At 34.1% G+C, this 23,284-nt stretch overlaps 3 protein-coding genes across 4 annotated transcripts; all 3 read right to left on the reverse strand.

Annotated features, from left to right (window-relative positions):
* Nucleotides 1-144: 144 nt before the first annotated feature.
* LPXC1 (UDP-3-O-acyl N-acetylglycosamine deacetylase family protein) lies at nt 145-7,588 on the reverse strand. The gene is made up of 7 exons (XM_007045207.3): nt 7,443-7,588; nt 7,063-7,371; nt 6,330-6,536; nt 4,922-5,020; nt 3,392-3,456; nt 2,534-2,678; nt 145-781 (listed from the first exon to the last, which is right to left on the reverse strand). Exons 1-7 carry the CDS (start codon nt 7,560-7,562, stop codon nt 728-730), a joined length of 999 nt encoding a protein of 332 aa, XP_007045269.2. The 5' UTR covers nt 7,563-7,588; the 3' UTR covers nt 145-727.
* A 920-nt stretch (nt 7,589-8,508) lies between these two features.
* Nucleotides 8,509-10,445, reverse strand: LOC18609878 (glutamyl-tRNA (Gln) amidotransferase subunit C). Its single transcript, XM_007045208.3, has 3 exons — nt 10,314-10,445; nt 10,151-10,227; nt 8,509-9,619 (listed from the first exon to the last, which is right to left on the reverse strand). Exons 1-3 carry the CDS (start codon nt 10,388-10,390, stop codon nt 8,808-8,810), a joined length of 966 nt encoding a protein of 321 aa, XP_007045270.2. The 5' UTR covers nt 10,391-10,445; the 3' UTR covers nt 8,509-8,807.
* A 422-nt stretch (nt 10,446-10,867) lies between these two features.
* Nucleotides 10,868-22,827, reverse strand: CPSF73-II (cleavage and polyadenylation specificity factor 73 kDa subunit-II). 2 transcript variants are annotated; one of them, XM_007045209.3, is made up of 13 exons: nt 22,691-22,827; nt 22,426-22,603; nt 22,247-22,319; nt 22,026-22,140; nt 21,200-21,273; nt 20,139-20,275; nt 18,915-18,978; nt 17,486-17,551; nt 16,098-16,167; nt 14,624-14,728; nt 13,421-13,562; nt 12,723-12,819; nt 10,868-11,860 (listed from the first exon to the last, which is right to left on the reverse strand). In XM_007045209.3, the coding sequence occupies exons 1-13, from the start codon at nt 22,713-22,715 to the stop codon at nt 11,033-11,035; spliced, it is 1,974 nt and encodes a 657-aa protein (XP_007045271.2). In that variant the 5' UTR covers nt 22,716-22,827; the 3' UTR covers nt 10,868-11,032. The 2 variants fall into 2 exon arrangements, with proteins under 2 accessions (XP_007045271.2, XP_017970900.1); XM_018115411.2 differs by lacking the exon at nt 14,624-14,728.
* Between the last annotated feature and the right edge of the window lie 457 nt (nt 22,828-23,284).

Here is a 23,284-nt window from a genome sequence, read left to right on the forward strand (position 1 = left end):
AAGGTTTCCTGTGTTTTGGTTTTTCCTCACCAAGATTCAAGAGCCTTCATTTGTCTGTAATCTGTACAAGTTTTCAGTTTCTCCTCACCTTTTGTAGTACTCACACCACTTGAACAAGAAATTCATCATAAAGAGAAATGAAAATAAAAAGGAAAAACCAAAATAATAAATGCACCCAAAATATGTTAACAAAGATTAATGATGACGTAACAGGAAAAACCAATTTTGAGCTATAAAAAGACAACAAGCTCATCTCTCAAAAGCCTAAAAAAAACACAAGCGGCGGTTGACCCAATCAAAATATAAGCATACCCCCATGTGGTATTTCCATCTGGAAATTTCCTCCAACAGTTTACCCGTATCGGACAACTAATTTACCTATGCTTTCTGGTATGTTTGAGCAGCGTATATAGGAAGAATGTTGCTAGCGGAAATTGAAGCAGACAAGTCCAAGCAACGAAGCAAAGACTCATCAAGAATTTTAGTCAGCCCTGAAACTGAACACTTCCTAACCTTTTTCTTCTACTAACAGAAACCATCCTCAATTAACTTCAGTCAAAACTTCCCCATCCCTTGGACATCCCTAATCTCATACTTGAAGGCAAAGCATCAACACTATGCAAAACAAAGTGTTAGACCTCTAACATTGTTTTGAACTAGTCATACTAATAGGTAAACCTTTGACCATTCAACTAGAGAAATTCTGAAGAGGTACAACATATGCTGCTCATATGATTCCAGATAGTCGGCGTACAAAATCAGCATGTAGTGAATGGCCACCCTGTATCATGTTCAAAATTGCAAAGTCAATTGAATGGTTTAAAGCTACTGACAAAAAGGAAAATTTTAGCGCTGATGATATCAAAACCATCACGTCCAAGGTACATCATATTATACTAACTACCAGCAAAGTAATGAGGCTAACACACTAGCACCAGTGTAAACTCGGGATGATTATAAACTATCACTTTAAAACAGAAATGTTGTACCATGAATAAATGAAGATTCCACTGACTACCAAACATTTTGAGTAGGATTTATTTTTGGTCAAAAACTTACAAGATATTAGATGGAAAGAAATATGCACAAGGTCTTAGAAATCAATCACAAGCAACAAAGCAAAAGAGTATCAGAAAGTATGCAATTCGCTGAATCTATCTCTACATAAATCTACAGTTAGTTCAGACTTCAAGCTACATGTTTCCAGTTGTGAAAAGAGAATGCCAAAATCAATTCATGACTACTATCTCATTGCCCCGCTAGCAGTCTACAGCTATACAGAAGAAAACATATCCCAATCTCTGTTCAGCTGCTTGTTATGAAAAATAGAGGAAAATTTTCAAGGATAAAAGCACCATCCACACTGCCTCAGCTCATCAGATGTCAAAGGAGAGAAGAGAGGTCCGCAGGTAGCATGCATACCTGGAGGCCAAAATTATTGCTGCCAATATTTCACAGAAAAATTACCACCGCCAGTCTTCCTCCCTAAACCCAAACTAAGTGCTTCACATGTATACTAGATCATGGTCAATCTTCATTCAACTAGAATGGAAGGAAGACAAAAAGCCTACTATGATCAACCATGGAAGTAATTTTCATGATCCACCAAATCAACACTCGATTGCCACAGTGACACAGATTCTTTGATGTACTAATCAAGTGATGTAAAAGATTAGGAAGTAAAGGAACACACTTCACCAATGTGATAATGCATGGTGGAAACTTGAAATGAGAGGGGGTGCAGGTGGAGAGGGTGGCAACATGAACCTTGCTTTTGCATGTAAACAGAGAGATGAGGGCCAATAGAGGATGTAGACTTATACAACTGGAATGGACTAACTAGGATAATGGTATAATGAAATCAAGCATTATTGGAATTATGACTTGGGAGTTCTGAAGTTCAGGAACACATACCTCCACCATGTCTTTTGTTTCTTTAATAAACACATACACCGTTGTTGGAATGGAAAGAGAATCAAAATGTCAGGTCAGTTTTCATTATTTTCTTAGTATAATTAAAAGGAAGAGACTTTAAAACAGTTCTGGGTCTCATTTCCACTTTCCTGTGAAGCTAAAAATTCAGCTCATAGAGCACGAAACAGAAATACAGAATGAATTATATACAACACCATGATCATGAGAGGTCAATGCTGTCCTTGCTGTATAACTAGGTACAATGAACCTAAAGAGCAAACGAATGGAAAAGAATCAAAATCGTTGCTAAGAACTTATAGCCTACACTGACTCATTAGTAAAAACTAGACCATATGTTAAATTCCAAATGATATAAACAAAAAAAATGAAATTGGCCAAAGAATTTTCTGCTCAAGGAAACACACAACAATAAATTTGGTGCACCAGATCCCAACATCAAAACCATGGCATAAAACTCAAGTCCATATCCACAGATCTCAGATTTAACTTGCACATGGCATTAATCATCTTTAACCACTTTTTACATGAAAAAAAATTATCAGTAATAAACAGATCACATATGCCAAGATGATAAAATAAAGTGAGAAGAAACACATACCTTGAAAGCCACTATGTGTGCCACGGGAAATCCTTGACTACCAGGCGATGCAAAAAGGGAAAGGTCACCTATAAGATCCAAGACCTTATGGCGACAAGGTTCATCATGGAAACGAAGAGGTGGGTTCAACCATCCTTTACTGGCACTGCAGAAGAAAAAGAGTTCTAAGTATTTCATGCACGCAGAAAGAAAATCAACTAATTCTTGGTTTCTAATATTCCACAGCATGCAAGTCATGTCAAGAAGACAAGAATGTTTTTGATGTTTGAACAATTTTACATGATTTTTTTATGTTCAAATATGAACCTCATAAGTTATCTAACACAGCTCAATGTTTGTCAAGCAACCATTTGTTACTCATCTAAAACAGAATCAAGGTTTGCTTCAGCATGGATCAATGATTCATGAACAGAAAACAAAAACCCAATACCATCTGTGTTGCTTGTCCTACATCAGATTGTACTCAACCTAGAACCAGGTAACAGCAATGTTGTGTTCCATCTTGTTTATTTATGTATTAATAACATAACTACTTAGTAACTCACGAAACTATTTGCTCAACTTCACCAATGTTTCACAATTACAAGTTGTAACTTTTACAAAACAGAAAGCTCAATATAAAAGTTTCCCAACTTGCAGAATTATTTGTTTTAATATAGATTGTACTATGAGGTTCAGCAGAAAAAGTTACAACATAACCCACATTTATCATAGATTGCTCAGGAAGCAAAGATGCTTGCTATAAATGGAGTATAAAATTAGTTTTGCCATGTGGGGTTGTGTGTGCGCGTAAATGACACCACATACAGGGATCACATGATCAGCTAATCTGACTTAAACTTAGCATTAGCATCTTACCTACACACGATTGCATTGTCTAGTGAGCCCCCTTTAATGAGTCCTGCATTGCACATTTGCTCCACCTGAAAGGATTTCACATAGATTTACCTTTAGCAACATAGAACAACAATGAACTACTTAAATTTTTTGTGACAAGACATGCGAGAGAAAGAAATATAGCTAGCTGAGAAATAAACTTCCCTGACGTGATACAGCAAAGTGTAACCAAATAGAAATATAGATAATTTTCTTTCAGTTCGGTCAGAAAAGCAGCACGACATTGATGTGACACTCCCTCCATCCCCCCAAAAAATTTGTCCCCTTTGCATGCTTTTAGTTATCCAAAAATTGATGTCAGTTTCTCTGTTTCTCAAAGTCAAAACCCACTATCTAGCTTTCCCATGATCTCCTAAACCAGTACTACAACAATCTTTTTTAATTTTTCCACATATCTCCAACTTCAATGCATATACTCTCAGGACAATTTTGGATAAAAATTCTCATTTCAGAGAGCTAATGCTGCTACCCAGATTAATTTTTATAAGACATAGCAGCAAGTTATTGATGTTATAATTTACCCTCTGCTCTTTGAAATATGCATAATATTTATAAAGTCACGGTTGATAACATTCTTTATATGTATAAGCTCTTCCTCTCTTTTCTCCTTTTCTTTTCCCAAGAAAAACAGTAATCCAAGGTGCTGACAAAAGGATATTAAACTAGACAGGAATAAGGTGTGAATCAAGTCCTCCTAGGCAAAATCAAGTTGAGCAGAGCAACATAGCAATCTTAGTTCATTACTTAAAAATGTTTTCACACAGAATGTACTGGCACTAATATTAATCTTGGAGATATAAAAGTTCATAAAGGCTCTGATTCTCATGGGCTAATGAAAAGTAGCATGTGGAGATAGGAAAATGCATGGGAAACAAGCATCAAGTGCAGCAATATAACATCATTCTGCTATTCGCTTTAGCTTATCTGATGGGGGACATAGTTGTTCAAGAAGATAAAACAAAGAGAGAGATGGTAATGACTTCTGACATGTTGCCACAGTAACATTCCAGAAGAATTGCATATTTTTTTTACTTTTTCAGCACGATGTCTTCATGGTGTTTCAATTGAAAAGAATCTGAAAAGAAAAATTCATGGTTGAAGATGCCACCGATTCTATGGACAACTGAAAAGGATAAAATAATACTTCATACATAGAAAAGTCCAATTGAAGTTTATATATTGCTATATTTTTCTAATGAATCTACTTAGCAACAACAAAGAGATTGTCAATTTTTATCCCTGGATGTGTGAAAGAAATTTGTCATTGATAAAAGAAAATTTCACTAAGTAGCTTCAAATCACTCCTTAACATACATCAGCTACGATGTACATGAACTAGCACCTTTCAAATTTAGTGCAAGAAGAGACTAAATTTATTTTTCTATTGTAATGGCAAGGTTGATAAGCATTCATGTCTCCAAAGATTATATAACCATAACAAAAAAGCAGGAAATGAAAAAAAGGATCCAGATTGGAAAAAGTTGAATTAACCTCCTCATAGATACAAAAAGTTCTTGAAGAAGCTATATGCTTTTTGTAAAAGTCACCAAAAGCAGTTGAAGAAAACCATTGGCATCCAATTGCAGGCACCTGCAAACATTTTTAAAAAGGTATTGAGCATAATCCAATAACATATGATAAGTAAATCGTATTTTTCCACATAAATCAAAAGCATTCCAGATAAATTGTGTGTCAGAATCAATGACCAACAATCTTCTTAATCTTTGGTTGTAAACATCAAGCTGCCAAACTCTAAAAATAAGCAATAGACAACTAAAATGGAGATGTAAACACAAACAGAGTGTCAAGGTAAAACAATTGAATTGAGCTAACCTATCTAGGGCAGTAAATGAAACAGTGTGCTCGTTGAACAGCTCATTAACAAGCTCCATTAGGCCTCACTTGTGTTTATTTTTTAAGCTCGATGGATGACTTTTGAATGAGATTTATAGGCTCATTTACTTTAAGCTCAATCAATAAACAAGCCAAGTTCGAAAAAAGGCAGGTGCGACTGGCTAAGACTGGTGAACAAACTCAGTGTAAAAATGTCTAAAGCATGCTTTTAAGTTTTTATTATGCTTTAAAAACTTAGATCCACAGTACTATATTATTATGCATACTATATTTCACATTCTTGTACATGTTAACCATAAGATATTCAAATATTTGATACTATAAGGCATGTAACTTTGAAAGAGATCCGTAAGCCATTCAAATGAGAGGAAATAGAGGGGTCAAATTATGTGCAAAGCTCCTTCCACTATCAAGGATATTACTCTCCTGAATACTACAATCCCACATCATGGGGAAAGCTGAGGGAAGGTCATGTGCCTATAAATGGCCCCCCACCCTTCTTCTTTGTTCTGAGGGGGGGTGCCAGCACTTTGAAAATCCCCATTAACAGTGTTTGGTTTGTTCAGTGATGAATATTAGTATATCTTTTCACCATCTAGTTGGACTCTAGTCCCACATCTGAGCCAAGATATATATGCTTGAAAGCAATACTAATTTCTTTTAACAGTAGCAAGCAATTACTAGTACAGTTATTTAAATTGTCTTCACATTTGTGCTTGATTCATTCTAAGGACATTTAAGATAGCAACTTATTGAACTTGAAATACTCCCTATGATAGAAATTTTATATCAATCCAATACCACAGAAGATCTACTCATTTCAATAAACAGAAGGAGCAAGCACAAAAGTAGTGATGCACATATCTTAGACAGTAAGGAGAAAATAAAGTGGGAAAAGGACAAAATAAAGATCACTACATGGGACAGAATAAAAGATGGTACAGTTTCAGTTTTCCACAAAAGAGAGAAACAAGATAAAAACAAGAAAATTCCCATTTTGAATTCAAAGTGAAGAACAATCAAAACTGAGAACAGCAGATCTTACCTTTGGAAAGTCAATTCCATAACTTATGCGAACCTTTGGAGAAGGGAATGCAACCATAAAAGAATCATTCCTTGAAACATGCAATGGTTCATTCAAATATGGTGCCAGTTTCTCAGCATTGTTGCCACACCGATCCAAGGCCTCCTTTCTGCCAACTTTATCTATTGCCTCTACCCATGCACTTGCTGACCCATCAAAAATAGGAACCTGTGTTAATGTTAGTTGACATTCCCATGTCACCTCCTATATAATTGTATTAGAAAAGACTCATGAGTATCATTATAGTGTTTGTACATTTTACCACCACATTATATGTTCCACTAAACAGTTCTCTATACAAATTCATTCAACATGTTCCTAAGGCCGGGATGCATAATTGCAGAAAAGACTTAGTATTTACAATATGGCCTTCATAGATTCTGTTTAGTTGTTGCTTCAGGCTATTTGCTAGTCGAGAACTTTTACAAAGAAAAAGAACCATTAACTAAAATGCAAAATCGATTTTGATATATTTGTTCCGTATAAAAGTAAAATCATGCATTTTATTATCTAAAAAACTGGCAATTTTTTCAATATAAGCAAAGTGGACTTTTTATTTTTTAAAAAGAAAAAGGAAAGAACTAATTAAAGTAACAATCAAATGAGAAATGAATCATATAAGCTTCAAATTTATTGCACACGTTTAAGCATATTAAGTCAAGTTAGATAACCAAACAAAACTTATGGTACCAACCTCGACCTCAGGATCCTCAGAACCGAAACTTTGAATCTGAATTCTACAATTATCAATGCCTCTAGCTTCCAAGGCCGAAAGCAAATGCTCGACGGTCCGAATCTTGTATCCGTCTTTGCAAAGTGTGGTGCACAGCGGCGATTCTTGGGCAAAATCAATGCATGCAGGAATTAATTTCGATTGAAACTTAAAGTACCTTCCTTCGCCGGCGAATCCCGGCCATATCTTTACCATCGAAACCTTCCCCGAGTGAAGTGTTTTTCCCATCAGCTCTATGCATCCCGCCAGGGTTTGTTGAAGCGTACCGGTCTGTGATCAGAGTAGAATTTACAAAAAGAAAGATTATATGAGGGTTGTTTCGAGAGAGAGAGAGAGAATACCGATTTCCATGAGATGAGATTGGAGGACTTGAGGGAGTTAAAGGCGGCGGAGAGACTGTTACTTCCCATTCCCGCGGCGGAAAAGGTTCGAGGTTTCTTACAACTAACAAAGCAGACCATTTTTTGGGTTTTGTTTACGTCGCAGTTTGAGCAAGCAAACGTCGTGTTTGTTTTCTAATTAGAATGCTTGTAAGAAATTAAAAATAATTTTAAAAAATGATGTTTTAAAAATGTTCTAAATTATTAGAAAAATTTTAATAAATTTTTATTTTAAACTAAATATATCTTTTTAATTAATTATTAATTAATTGTCATACTAATTAAAATATTATTTATAATTTTATATCAAAATATCACTATTTATTTTCTATTCACATGATAATAGTATGTTACATGATCATATTATCATACCACATCAAAATATTATATCATCGTCTCTATAACATATCTACATGTCAAATAAGCTCACATGATATAAAATAAAAAATAATATTTTGAATAAAAAACATCAAATAATCGGTTAGTTATAAAATTTTATTTATTTTAAAATAAAAGTTTAAATATTTGATTAAATATAATAAAATAATTAAAATTATTTGAATTTTTTTAATTGTTCAGAAATTTTTTTAAGTATTAGGTCGAAAAAAAATAATTCTTATAATTTCTTAAAAAAAACCTACAATTAACCTATTATTATCCAAGCCACAGGTTAAATTTCAAATTATTTATTCATATTATTAAATCTGTAACAGAATAAATTAATTCTATGAGATATGGAAATAATGGTAAATCCCAAATAAATTTAATCAGAGGATTTTTTTTTTTCTTTCATTTTGCTCTCATTTATGAAATGGTTGGATTTTATTTTAATTTCTATCTGGTACATTAATTGGATTTTATGTTTATGCAAAAAATAGCAAAATACCACCATTTTTCTTCTTATTTTCTTGCTAGCAAACAATAAAAAAAAATAGCTTTTCCTTTTTACACATATCTTTCCTCTCCTATCAAATTACCTATAACTATCAACCTTAACAAAACAAAATAAAAATGTTCAGCCATGGCATAAATGAAGAGAATGTAAGTAATAGAATTAGAAAAATACAAATCCCACAGAACCAACCATCTGAGAAGCAAAGTGGGATTTGAATACAGAAAAGGCAGCAAGTGTTAAGAGTAAGGAAAATCATTGAAGAGTAATTAAAGAAATAGTTTTTTGTATTTCTAAACAACATTGCACTGAGAATTTTCTAAATGAAGCAAGATCTTATATGGAGTGCTGAGGACATTCATAGCACAATGCCAGAAGACTCAAATAATATACAGGTAAGCTAGTTAATGTCAAAGAGGAGCAGAAAATATTGCTTATCGCTTCTGTGCTTTCCTACGTCTAGACTGTGCCTTCTGCCATTTCTTTTTGGGAACCAGCTTGCTTTTTGGTTTCAACTTTAATTCAGGTGAGAACTTATAGTTCGGATCCCTCATGTGTGCTTGAATATCCTTAAAAAACTGCATATCCAATTTCTTAGGTCCCCCTTGTCGAAGCTCCTCATACTCCGGTCCAGAAACAATATTTTCAAAAGCTCCAATTAAAATGTCTATATCACTCATGACTTCCCAAACATTAGTATAACGTCCATCTGGCCCTTTCTTCAGTTTCTTCAAGGCGTTTTCGACTGCAAGTTTCCTTGCTTTTTTTCCTGGGGATAACTCCTCAGGTTCCTTTTCAGATTTCAAAAGTTCCGAGATGGTCCGGTATTTAGGTTTTTCCTCAAACTCAAAAAGTTTATCTATATACTTATCACTAGTTTCATTAGGGTAAGCTTCTGTAGGAATATCATCATCATCATCACATTCACTACCAGTCCACAAAGTCTTTTCCTCATCGCTTCCCGACCATACGCTTCTCAACTCATCGCTGTCATCAGCATCAATTAGCTCTGAATGCTCCTTTGCCTGCTGTCTCACTTTCCGTATCTCTCTCTCCAGACGACTTGGACCATTTTTAGAATCAGTTTCATCATTTTCAGGATCACTTTCATCTTCACTACCAGTCCATAAGGTCTCATCTTCATCCATTTCTTTCTGCCAGGCCTTCCTGAAATCTTTATCACCTGGCGTCTTGCTCCCAAAGAGATCATAATGTTTACGCCCTCCACGAGCATATGATCGCAACACTAGCAAACATTCAACAATACATGCCAAGGTTAAGATACTACATCAGTTAAACCAATGCCCCAAACATGAATTGCAATGTGATTAAACTAATTAATCCACTCTGAAGCTTTATACTTGCTAGTTTACCAAGACCAAATACTAGCATATTCCTAACCCACAAGTGAGGATTGCCAATGCCGAATGTAGCATTAAGGGTCATGATTCTTCAAAAGAAATATCCCAAAAAAAAAAAGGAAAAAAAAGTGAAAAACATGTAATTCGAAACTACCATATTTCAATCTCACAAGAAAAACCCACTATGAACAATACTCAATTAGCTTCTTTTTGTCAGTACTTTCCACAAATACATTGACCACATTGCACCTGCCTCGAGTCACAAGCTAAACAAGTAACTAATGGCTTCTTCGCAGACATTCAAGAGATAAAATTCATCAAATCGGTATCAGAAAAGGACAGTTTACGCGTATATAAAAATATTACTAGTTTAAGTTGATAAGAGAGAAATCTGAAAATGAGAACTGGAATCTTACCTTGAAATTTTGGGTAAAACCCACCGATTATATGACTTGTTGGACCGCTTAGCAATGAATTAAAAGCAGATTCTGACCTGCAAACAGAAACGGTTTTTTTCTTCTTCTTTTTTATCATATTTTCAAGAGAAAATTAAATATGGAAAGAGTTAGAAGTTTTGACCTTGAAAATGATGGTGGCAGCGAACAAAGCTTTGGATTTGTGAAGGAAAAGAGGCGGGAACAGAGCCTACGGGCCATCGTTTGCGCAGAGGCGGCAAAGCTAAACCAAAATATAAAACAAAACAAGCTAATGAACCGGGGTTTTTTTAATCAATAAAGCATGGGCGGCCAATCCCTTATTATTATTATTATTATTATTATTGGCTAATTTTTCCATCTAAAAATTAAATTGAATAATAATTACATGTATTTTTCACTTATAGATTCTAACACCTTTTCTTATATAAGGAACTTTAAGATTTTATTTTAGTGGCTCAATGGCCCAAAAATTAAATTAAAAATTAGAAATAATTAATATATAATATTACTATTGATTGCCCGATTGATGCAATTTAAAGATTGAGATAAAAAATCGACCTAAAATACTATATAAATCGAGCAATAACTAATAATCAAAAAATCAAACCGTATAAATAGAATATAAATTGATTTAATTAGTTCGAGTTAAAAAAGCAAGACAGATCATTTAAGATGGAATACAAGGGCTCTTTAGACTAAAAATGGAAAAACATGTTTAGTCAAATAACCTTCCATGATCAAAATTTTGAACTCCATAAAACTCTGTTCACACCCTTATACATACTACATCCCTTAGGTATACAAGTTAGAACTGAAAAGGAATTTCCAAGCTGAAAGATTGGACTCCTTAAGTACTGGCAACTATATGTGCACCTGTAGACGACCTTCAAGTGGTAAAGTATAATTATTCATGATTGAAATGATTTTCCATGCAAGCATTTCATCTGCCACTGACCAAGAGCAACAACAGAACACTACTTCAGAATCATTCTGAACACTATCAGATATTCTATGAGGGCAATTGTCCTTCAAACAAATGGACAAACAGAATGATTCTACTTGAAGCTGCTCCCCCAAATCTTGGATGTTCCCATCAGAGAGTTCATTGGATAGCTTTGTTGACAATAGACTGATCAAAGTGCATTTGTCAAGACCACAGAGCAAATCATCAGCAGATGGGAGGTCCTCGCTTCTGGTCTTCTCTAACCTTTCAGTACGCATTGGGAAACAATAAGCAAACTGAACCTCATGCTTGTTTTCTCCCAACATGTGCAGAAGCTCATCCTGGTGTATAACCTTTGCCTTTTTGCCTTTTTCCACTACTAAGATACCTTCAGCAACTCTTTCATCACTTACCTGTAGTCCTGGAATGGCCTTTGAGTCATTTGAACCCGAATAAGATTTATCCACAGAACTACTTTTTGAGAACTTGAAGTTTGGATTCAAGCAACTTTTGATGAATGCATCTAAAGCATCTGCTTTCACATAGTGGGTTGTAGGAATGGTCACTGTGTCATTGTTTGCAGGACAATAACACTGGATTCCAAGTTCTGACTGAATTCTTTCTTTAAGAGTAGCCATTTTAGGCTTCTCACCATGTACAAGTATAGCATGCTTAGGTGAGAGAAATTTGACAAGATCCATAATTCCTTTGGCATCTGTATGAGGACTGAAAGATAGCTGATGAATCTGCAATACAAATATATGTTCAAGGAAATTATAAAGCAGAATTTATTTGATTCAAATGCATAGTAGTTTGTCATTTAATATAAGCCAAACTTTAATGTCAGTTAAACCAATATGTTATCCGCCAATAAACAATCAGATACAACCATCATAAACTTGATGCAAAGGACATCATTAAACTTTGTACCCCCAAAATTAAATTATTAAAATTACTAATCAGTGCCACCACTTGGTCTTATTGAATAAGAGAAAACTAAGTAGTCATCAAACCATTTGTAAATTTACGAACTCAAAGACTAGTCATTTTTGAATTACTGTTAATCAATTTGTAATATTGCCATACAACATGACATTCAAGAAAATAGAAAGTTCCCTTAAAACCAGAGTTTGTCAGAACGGTTTTGTATGATAATAAGGCATCAAATTAGTAGCTGGTTCCTTGACAGAGGCCAAAATAACTTTTATACTAGTATTTTATCTGTATACTTATTATTCACTTAATTTAGTTCATAAGAAAAGTTCCACAAAAGTTTTAAGCTCAGCTGCCTAGGAAAAGACTCCTTTTGCTATTTGTTCATTTACTGCTCTTATTTATTGGTGAATATATACTACAACAGTTGCAAAAGGAAAAAATGGAAGGCATCGCAAAAGAAAAGTTCAAATACATACAAATGATATCTTTTTAATTAATGGAGGGGCTGAATCATATAATGCTAAGTCAATTATATTTCAAAAACAGAAGCATTTTCAGAATCAGAAGTTGAATGCAAATCCCTAAAATCAAATAAGCTGGAAAAAGAAAAGAAGAAACAAAGAGTAAGAAAGAAAATGGAATAATTTTAAGTTTTTGGAGATGAATATCAACCTGGCACCGCACATCAACTTGGGTGTCCTTGTCCAAATCAATTTTGGTGGGTTTACCTGACATTAACTTATGTCCTATTGTTCCAGCCACACAATACCTACAAAAGTAGAAAAATGAGAGTAATTAAAATTCAAGCAATAACATAATTTTAATGTGCATAACGCTTCAGGTTAAACGGAGCAGTATAAGCACTCAAAATGGGGGTAGACCAATATGAACTACCAAAAAGGCAAGTATTCTTGAATTATTATTCCTGTTAAAGGAATTACAGTGGTCAAGTATGATATTCACACTATTTATGCTTGACAAGAAGGATGAAAGGAATTCTTATTCGAGTAACATGTAATAACATACAGATGAGTGCAATCAAAATTATAAAAAAGCCACAATCGCCACAATCCTAGGCTTTTAATCTGCAGTAAATCATGCGTGTCCACAAGTACTATGAATTCCAGCAAAACAATGAATGAAACATAATGCAATTAACAAAGTCATTGGTTGTTTTTTATTTTAAAAATTTTGCAAGATTACTAGGTACAGTGCCATGCATCAAAAAGTAGCTAAAAAACCAGCGATTCTAAGAGAGTTGCTGTGACATATACAAAAGATAATTTTTTCTTAAGCTTCAACTCATAGATGTATGAGTAATGGCAGCGACTAAAGATATACATGCTTGATAAATGTAACAAGATTCATACCCAGGCAATGTGATGAGATTTATTTCAGAAGGCGCCCATTGCATGAAAACCTCAAGTGAAAACCCACCACTAATCATGCCAGGTGTTGCAAAGAGAACACAAGGCCCAGGAGCATTTATCAAAGAACGGTCAAAATTTTGAACTGCAACATATAAGCACAGATGACCAGCATAAAATTATTATAGAAGAGATATTTTTCCCCTAAATGTTAACCCTCATATATTCATGTAATTTGCTATGCTGCCTCATTCTTCAGTGAGAAAAAATAAACTTAAGACAATTACAAGATGAAAAATGTGTTACCAAAGAATCAGCTTAAGCAACTTTTGCTTTCCTTGATTTCATGCTATTCTTCAATACCAACTAAGAGACATTTAACATCCCCAACTTCTCTGATTTTGCCTCTTCAATTCCAGAAGTTTAAAAGGAAAACAAACTAATCACTTTAATTAAGATTTTTGTTATCCCAAAAACTAACATCATCAATGACCTCTTTCTTTTGTTTTCTCCTACTTGACAATGAAATGAGAGAAGCAAAGAATCGGTTTCAAAAAAATTCAATTTACTTTGCATACAATAGTTACGACAGAAACTAAACAAAATAGGATGAAATGTCTTCAATAATATTCCAAATATTACAGATCAATTACTAATGCAGGATAAAAAGAAGCTACTTGAAGGATTAAACTATAAAAGATTATTTTCCATTACTTTGTTATATTTTATGATCTTTGTAATTACATTCGTACATACATATATACATATGATATTTTTTGATTATTTAAGCACTAGGACTTTAAAAGGTACATTAGGCATTTTGTCTTTGTTTTTATATTAGGGTTTAGGCTGTAACCTAAGTACTTTATTCAATTTTTGATAGATTTTGGATTATGATTTGTTGAAATTTTGGGATATTGAGTCGTGAGATTTCACTTGCTCTTGGTTCCCTCTGGTTTTTCTACCTGTTTCTTTCATTTCTCTTTCTCCCCTAATTTCCTCTATATCTGCCTACGGTACTTCTATTTCTTCACTTTTTCCTCAGATCCATGTTTCGTCCCTAAATGCCCCCCTGTTCAATCAATTAGACAAAAACTGCCATAAAAAAATAATAATAATAATAATAAAAAAGAACTTAGAAAGGGCTAAAAATGGAAATAAATTACTGCTGGCACTCATTAATCATTATTTCTGCAAGCTTAGTACCATTTTTAAAATCAAATGCATTATGTGTGGCATATGTCTCCTTAATCTTCTGGCTGGTCCAGTTAATAAGCATTTTATAATACATATTGGCTTGAATGGTCAAACCTGAAACAAGATAAATCCAACTCATCAGCAGAAGTCAATATCTACCAATTAACTTAAAATAATGCTAGAAATGAACACATTGAGAACTTCAGTGAAATCAGCACATTTCCACCATTGAGAATACAGGACCAAAATTCTGCAAAAACATGTTAAAGATGTCTGTAGTTGAAAAATGATTCCTACATGCAAGCATTCCAGACATTTTTAAGCAAACAAAATAAGTTGACATAATATTCCCTGCCATGCACTAACACACACCCAGTCACCCTATCCCGTCTGTTTAACCGGCAATGATCATAACAGCCTGAACTATGCACACACAATCAACAAGCTTAGAAAATTCCTCTGTAGTCAAACTTTTACCCTCCAAAAACTTCTTAAAACAAACCATTAGACAGGGTGACTATTCAATGTTCAAAGTGTGATCTGTGCAATTGTTTGATGAGGAGAGAAATAAAACATAAGGAAATTACATGAACAACTTGAAGTGAGAACAAAATTTAAGAGATGTAATCTTCTAAAGTCAACTGAAAAGGTAATTTATAAACTGTCAGTAGATTAAAAGAGTTGAAACAAGAACACAGAGAGACCACCGTTTGAGCAAAAAGAAAAGAAAGTAGAAAATATGCTTTTTATGATATTGGGTTTCCTTCTTAACTAGAAGAGAAATCAATAACAAGGTATCTCTAAGCAATTAATAAAGGTCAGTTTAAACAAGGAAAAGGAAGTTGCACTGTGGAGATACCCATCATATGTTTATAAAATTGGCTGACGACAGATACCAGCCGAGGAAAAAATAATATGCAAATAAGTCTTAAATTTGTCATTTGATTTTGATGTCTTGCCATCCTCAAGTAACCTCATCTAGGGTTAGTCAGGTTCTTCACAAAAGAAAAGAAGGAAATAAGATGGATATCACCAAATTCAGCCCTTGAAAGGACAAGAATGGAGAAACTTATTTCTCAGATGTAATGAAGAAAAATGCAGAGAGCAAAATGGCAAAATAGCTTGTTCACAAAAATATTTGCCAATATGTTTACAAATACTTGTAAGCGTTTGTGTTCAATCTAACACAATTTTACTAGTTCCTATAGTTTATAAAATTTGAAAAGAGAGAAGATGTTTATCAACTGAACCAACGCTTGCCAGTAGCTGACTTTCATTATACCTTGGGAGAAAAGATTTCCACAATCCAAAGATACAACATGAGATATGTAGATAGCAACAAGTAATCAATCTTCAAAATTCACAAATCACCATAATATAGACAGAACAAATTTAAGATTCTGATGCCATATAATATGCCAATTAAAAAAAAAAGAACAAAAGGCCCCTTATATGAAAGTTAAACACAAAAGATGAATCACACCTGATGAGAAGTAAATAGGAACTTTTAGATTCATGCGCTCCCAATAATCTTCCAATAATATACAGAGTTCCTATGTGATGATCATTAATGGAACTAGAAATTATTCCTCAAATCAAGTTGTATAGTAGCAGAACACTCAAAATGAAGGCATCCATGACTAGTCAACAGCATTATCATTAAAGAAGGAAAAAAAAAAAAAACAATAGCTGTCAGCAACTTGAATCTTGAAATACTAAATTTAGATCATGAAACTAAAGTAACAAAAAGTCAAAGAACGAAAAATGTAGAAAATTAAAATATTTCTGTAGAGATGTACATATATATGGTACAACAGATAAAAATGTATACCAACCTCCTCCTTTCTCCTAAAAAAAAATGCAAAAAAGAACAGAAACCAGAATGTAACTAAGATGAAAAAGACTTAATCTGGAAGGGATAACCCATTTGTCTAAATTTTATCCATAAAACCATAAAAACATAGTAAAGAAATCAGACAAGAGATAAAGGGGAACAGGAAAAAGTTTTTAAACAGGAGAGATTTAGGACATTAAAAACTGGAAGTCAATTACTTTAGTTCAACATGTTCAGCATGTAAATTACCCACCAAAACCGTTTCCTATCATAATTTATGGTACTTTTCTTTTTAAATTATATGAAAAAAAAAAAAGATCAATGAATCAAGTGAAATCATAAAGGGGAGGCTACCATCCTGTATAGCAGATGCAAGCCACATATCACCATACATCACAACAAATGCACACAAGAAGCTTGCAGATTGGTTGATGGCTCGACTTCATAATAAATCAGCAGAAGAGTTAACAGAAAACCAATTCAATGCAGTAAATTCTTTGAATTGGTTTCCCTCATGCTTAGTGGTCATTTGATAATTATGGGAATTTTGTGCTGCTACTGGTTGGAGAATTTGGTGTTGCACTACAATTGATTATATTACCCAAAGTAGGAAAAGTGTAGAAGAACAGAAAATCAGAAATGATGACCATACGATAAAATTCTACAATGAGATGCATATTTCATGCTGTTTTGCAGCTTAAAATATAAGAAAAATAAAAATGAATCGTTAAATGGCAAAAAACAAAAACAAACTTTAATTGAACTCAGTAGCAAGGAGGAGAATATAAGGAAACATCTTAGTATTGTATTATGATTGAAAGCCATAAAATTGGCAGCCTAAAATTCACATAAAAGTTTGTTGAACAAATTTTAGAACCTCATCGCCTACCTCTTTCTGTCCTGCATTTAGCATATCTAAGGTACCCTCAATAATCTATACTAGTAGTTTGAACCTTTGTACTAATTAAATCATTTTATTTGTCAAACAGGTCATAGCTACTCAAAATTAAAAATATATATTACTATATAATTAATACCTGAGCTCTTCCTAGAGCAAAAGTAGGAATAAGCACCTTTCCTCCAGCAGCAACACAGTTATGAACCTGCAGTGAAAGTTGGAAGAAGTACTAAACTAAGGCCAATAAACAAAACAAACAAACAAAATATCCATAGAAAACATGTGCAGGTCAATTGATAAAATCAGACTTCAACATTTATCTTTCTGTAGTCCATCACAACCAAAGTCTCTAGAATAATTTTAATCATGTACTTCAGAGACCAACTAAATAAATCATCTAACCTCCAGTTTACAAGATCTTCGCTTAAGTTCCTTTTTCAAGTGAAGTAGTAATATATCCAAGAGTATTTACTTACCTATTTGCATCCTCTGCTCTTAAGCAACTAACACCATTGTATTCACAACTCCACAACTTTCTACTCCCCTTCTGCCACCCCCACTTCCCCCAGAAAGGAACAATGTAAAGGAAATAAGGAAATATCAAAAAAACACAGAAGATGATGCAAGATAACACATAGAAGCCAACTGCATGTGGAATAGATACTACAATTATAGTGGTTTCAAAAAGCAAGTGAATAGCCATAAAGTCCTAGAGCAAAATTAAATTTCACTCTTTATTAATCATCAAGCTCTGCTCCTATCAACTTCCAAGTGTATTGAAGGAGGCCTAATGGACCCAAGGACTAATCAAATTGTAAATTTTGGATGCACTTCCCATTCTCGCTAAGATCATGACTTATAATGACATTACATGATTCATATATATAACAAAAACGGAAAACATTTTGACCACCTTAAATATTGGTATCATGAAAGAGTACTCATGAAAGTTTTGAACACTCAGGATAGTAATGAAAATAACCAAAAAAAATTAAATTTAGCATCTAACTGACCAGATCATGCATATAACCAAAGTGATTAGATATCTAGTTGATTTCTAATCCATTAACTCTAGTATTGGGTAAAATTATGCAACCAAAATTATATAAGAAAAACTAATTAAGTAATGAGGGAGATGAAGAAATTACAACGATAAGAGTTGGGCATTAGAATATTAAGTAATGAGGGAGACGAAGAAATTACAATGATAAGAGTTAGGCATTAGAAATATTGAAGCCACCTAGCAAATAAAAGAAATCACTCAACCTTACAATAAGAAACTGCTTATAGAGAGACACATGATCAAATGAATAGCATAACTCCTCCAGCCAAAATTATTAGTAGTCTCAATGCTTGGCTAAGTCTTTCTATTATGTTTCAAACATCAAACAGTGAAATCACATGGAAGAATGGCAGCTTCCTGCAACTTTTCTTAATGATATCCCTCTTTAAAGTAGTTAACATGGTGCAGAAAAAAAAAATTTTAACCAGAGTCAGTTAAATAGAAACACGGGAACACAAAAAGAAGAGAAAAAATGCCTGAAATTTTGAGAGTGGTGTAAACATACAGCTTTAAGGAACTCCCTCTCTCGGCCATATCTTGAATCTCGTATGGTTGTCGCATAAGTAGACCTGTTATAGGAATATTAGCAGGAAACTTATCAAAATTTTGCACAAACTAACCTTTTTTAATGATCTGGCATGCAATTATATGTATACAAGGTAAAGGTTTCATAACACTATGAGTAAGCAACAGTAAGTCAAATTTAAGAGGGAGAAAACAGCACAAACAGTGACTGAAGAAATGAAAAATAAGAGAAGAAATCAGAGGTTCAAAACACCATAATTCCAATGAGAGCTGAAACAAGCCTTAACGTGACAAATCGGAAGATCCTCTCCCCTCAGAAAACCAAAATAACAAAACATGGCACAGAAAGTCAGCTAGAAAATGAAAGAAACCCTCAAAAGAAAGAACTTATTAGAGCAATATCCATCAAAATTGAAGAAAATGAAAAGATAAGATGTTCTCAAGAATTCGGAGGAATGTTCTTCTCTTCATTGCTGCCTCTCATGGTCTTGACACCTGCCTAGCCACAGTGCAGGCGCCTGCCTCACACAACCATGAAACCTGCCTGGTCATGGTGCGAGCACATGCCTCACATAGCCAATGCACCTACTTGCACATCCCTTCTTTAGAAAGGTTTCCCACAAAGATGGACACAGAGAGAGAGAGGGGCAGGATTTCAATAATTCTCATTTGCCTCGGCAGGACAAGGGTTTTCTGTGATTTTTGCATGAGCTTAACACATTAGGGTAGGGAATGACTTTATGTCTAAAGTGTCCTGCATAGAGAGGACCTAAAAGGAAAAGAAGTGTCCAGCCTTTGCAACCATCCATGGCCAACCTTAATGGTTACAACTGGCACAAGGTTGCCTGTCTTCCAGAAGCAAACAAGCAAGATTGTACCTAGGATGAAAATAGTTGATTACTGATTTATGAGTTTTATAGGGCCTGTTCTGATTCTCAAATTTATGGAGGACTTCAGATTAATCATTTGATAGCTTTCACAATGGTAACTAAAAAGAAAAAAATGCTTGAGAAAAAAAATTTAACCCACCACAATCAAGTAAAACAAATCTTGCAAGCAATATTTAAAGATATAAATTTGCCAGTAAATAGTCAGAAATTCAGGAGATCCTAATATTATTAGTATATATATTTGCACACACTACACACAAGCTATTCAATGAAAGGAATGACTACATATGTGCATATATGTATAATTTTCATACTCTGTTATAAGAAGGTCCAACTGAAGTCGATCAATCTGAGCTGCCCCAAGATGTCTATCTGGTGTCATATTATAATCTCCTGTGTACACCATAGCAGCATCTCCCACCTTTGCATAAAACATTGCTGCCCCAAGAACCTTAGAACCACCAAAGAGAATGAACCACTCAGATAGAAATTACTGCCAACATTCTCAGTAAAGAATGATGGAAAACTTAAAAAAGGAAGACTTAACAATGAAATCATGTTTGAGATCTTCTCACATTGCAGGTTATATAGAATTTCACATGTCCTGAGCTCCCATCTCACATGGTAAAGGTTCCAGAAAGGGATAAATATATCTTATAATTCTTGTAAGATGCATCTAAAATGGGAATCCAGTAATAAAGGAGATACCAAATGCCCTTCTTCACCATAACTTCTCATTTATAATCTTTGGTTTCAATAATATGTAAAGTTTGGTCAGTAGTGCATGATGCTCTGCAAGTATACATGGTGGGATTGAACCATTCAAATGCCAATACCCCCCTCCGCCCCCCCCCCTCCCCCCTCCTCGCCCCAAGTCAGAGCCAGAATTTACTACTTGATGTTAGATGGCTCCTCTAAAACTAAATGTTCCTAAAGATTTGCAATGATTTACTCATATGAGTCCCCATACAACCAACCATATAATTACTTCAAGCAACCAAGACAGAAATCCCATCAATTTTCATGATCCCAAAGTTCTCTTCCACACAACCATGCCACCTCAAAACAACAACCTACAGCCATGCAATTCATATTTCAGACATCATTGTTCAGTCTAATAGGCTACAATGCAGCTAAAGGATTAAAGTTTTTAACTCCACTAGTGCTCCAACCTTATTCAATCAATTCCTCTACAGCCTCAGAACTGACCAAAGAGCTAGGTAGCTCTGTCAAAAGCAGATGAAGTTTAACAAATGTCAATAGCCAATCTGCAATGATAATGTGCACCTCATATACCAAAGGATCAAATGTACATCAGTACATGTGCTACTAATATAAGATAAGACTGAGTTAGAACTAAATTCAAAATGGTTACATGTCCTGCATAGTAGGCACGGATTTGAAGATCTTTATCAACCTGCACAGTCTGCTTCAAATCCACTGGTATAACTGCAATAAGGAGCCAAATCAGACTAACAAAATGTTAGACAGGATACCCCAAGCAAGGAATAAAAAATAGGAAATCGGTCTTGCATAAAAATATATTTGTGAATATGTAAGAAAACTAGATCACATATTAAGTAAGGAAATCCATTCAATTCTATTCCACTTGTTAGACCATAGAAGGTTCAAGATGTAAATTTTGAAGAGTGAAACTAAAACTTTACTTCAAATCAAAGAATCTAGCGGATAAAGAGGTTCAAGTTAACCAGCACTGCAATTTTACCACCTAGATAAAGCATGTAAATACAATGAGCTAACAAGTACTAGAGATCACTGGTGAAATGCTACTCAAGGAGAATTCGTAAGTTCGAAAATAAACTGATTGCATGCTTGAGTGCATTTCTGAATAGTTAACTCCATCGTAGCTTGATACAAGGTACAGGAGCAGTATGGAATATCATCTAGATATACTCCTCAGCAAAATGATTGCTGGGAAGATTGGAGAACTTAAAATTTTGATGGGGGTTCCACATCCAATTAGATCATAACAAATATTTAGCCAGAACCATATTCTAAATAGCAGAGTGAAGCAAAGGATTCTTTTTCTGCAGATGACATGACTGCTAGGACAGTCTCTGAATTGCTACCCGATGTACCACAAGGACAAGCAAACCCAGCATATGCACATAAAAATAATCAATTTTTTTAAGTACTGAAATGTCTTTATAATACAGTAAAACATATGGAGATTTGAGTACCTTTTTTCATGCATTCCGTAATATGATCAGAAGTAAATTGTCCGTCCTCACCCCTTCGATCCATATTCTTTCTATAATCCTCTAACATCAAAGGAGCCAATGCTTTTGTCGGATACTGCCAATACAAGAAACATCACCAAAATATAAAATCAAAATAACAATAATAATAATATTAACCCAATAGGGTCATTTTATCAAATACATAAAGGAAGAGAAATTACAGTCATGTAAATAGGGCCCCTATAACCGCAAACTTCAGTGAAGTAAGGAAGCGCTCCAATATGATCCAAATGACTGCAAAAACAGTTCATAAAAAAAAACACAACCAATCAATAAAAATTATCAACAGAAAGAAACTAACATAAAAGTGTTAATGAGTAATGAATGAATGAAAACATACAAGTGAGTAATGATGACACAAGTGAGAGCATTATCGAAATCTCCAGTCTTTGAAATGAGAGAGAAATCTGGATATCGACGAGAATCGGTGTACCCCATGTGCATCCCACAGTCGAACATAATTCTCTTGCCGTTTATCGACACCACCACGCAGCTTTTCCCAACCTCTTGGCCTGCCCCTGAAAATCGAACACGTTCATTTGTTGGTGAAAACTTTCAAAGGAAGTCCATGAATGAAAAAAAGGTGGATGGGTTTTGGTAGTTACCAAGGACGAGGCAGTCGATGGCCATGACTGATTGGGAGTTAATTTTTCGAGCTTGAAGACACTTACGAACCACTCGGTTGGCGCGCCTTCGCTTGATTCTTTCCACTGGGTTGAAATTGGACTGGACCGCTAAAAGGAGTTTTACACGCTATTTTCATTTACTTTTTAGTACTTTTAGATTATTATATATTAAATAATGAATTATTATATAATTTATTAATTTTTGTTATTGCTTATTTCATCTCAAATGTGTTACACATCTTGCATCAATAAAAAATAATGAATCTTGAATGTATAAATATAAATTTTTTACTATTTATTAAACATGTTTTTTGAATTGAAAATATAAATTTAGATTTAAATTAGATCACACATTTAATATCAGAGTAAATTCAAAGTTTCACTTATATGGGATCCCATGGATATTTGATTTCAAAACAAACTCAAATGTCTACAAAATCAAAACAGACTCAAATATTTACAGAGTCAATGCAACGAAGATGTTGCATAATTGGATGAGTTAAAATATCACAGATTCCATATTAGTAAGAACAAACTCAAATCTTCACTAATGTGACATTTGATATCAGAGCA

Source organism: Theobroma cacao, chromosome 2 (genome assembly GCF_053813885.1).
Source record: "Theobroma cacao isolate CCN51 chromosome 2, ASM5381388v1, whole genome shotgun sequence".
NCBI classification, from domain to species: Eukaryota; Viridiplantae; Streptophyta; class Magnoliopsida; order Malvales; family Malvaceae; genus Theobroma; species Theobroma cacao.

Bases quoted from the DNA above. Each gene is read 5' to 3' on its own strand.
- LOC18609878 (XM_007045208.3), bottom strand. From the start codon at position 10,390: ATGGCCCGTAGGCTCTGTTCCCGCCTCTTTTCCTTCACAAATCCAAAG. The intron at 10,228-10,313 runs GTCAAAACTTCT...TTCTGTTTGCAG, and splicing joins CTGCCACCATCATTTTCAAG to GTCAGAATCTGCTTTTAATT. The intron at 9,620-10,150 runs GTAAGATTCCAG...AATGTTTGCTAG, and splicing joins GTTTTACCCAAAATTTCAAG to TGTTGCGATCATATGCTCGT.
- CPSF73-II (XM_007045209.3), bottom strand. From the start codon at position 22,715: ATGGCCATCGACTGCCTCGTCCTTG. The intron at 21,274-22,025 runs GTACTCAAATCT...TCCTTATTGCAG, and splicing joins TACGGAATGCATGAAAAAAG to TTATACCAGTGGATTTGAAG. The intron at 12,820-13,420 runs GTATGAATCTTG...CTACTTTTGTAG, and splicing joins AATCTCATCACATTGCCTGG to GTATTGTGTGGCTGGAACAA.
- LPXC1 (XM_007045207.3), bottom strand. From the start codon at position 7,562: ATGGTCTGCTTTGTTAGTTGTAAGAAACCTCGAACCTTTTCCGCCGCG. The intron at 7,372-7,442 runs GTATTCTCTCTC...CTCTGATCACAG, and splicing joins ATCTCATCTCATGGAAATCG to ACCGGTACGCTTCAACAAAC. The intron at 3,457-4,921 runs GTTAATTCAACT...AAATCCTTTCAG, and splicing joins CTTTTTGTATCTATGAGGAG to GTGGAGCAAATGTGCAATGC.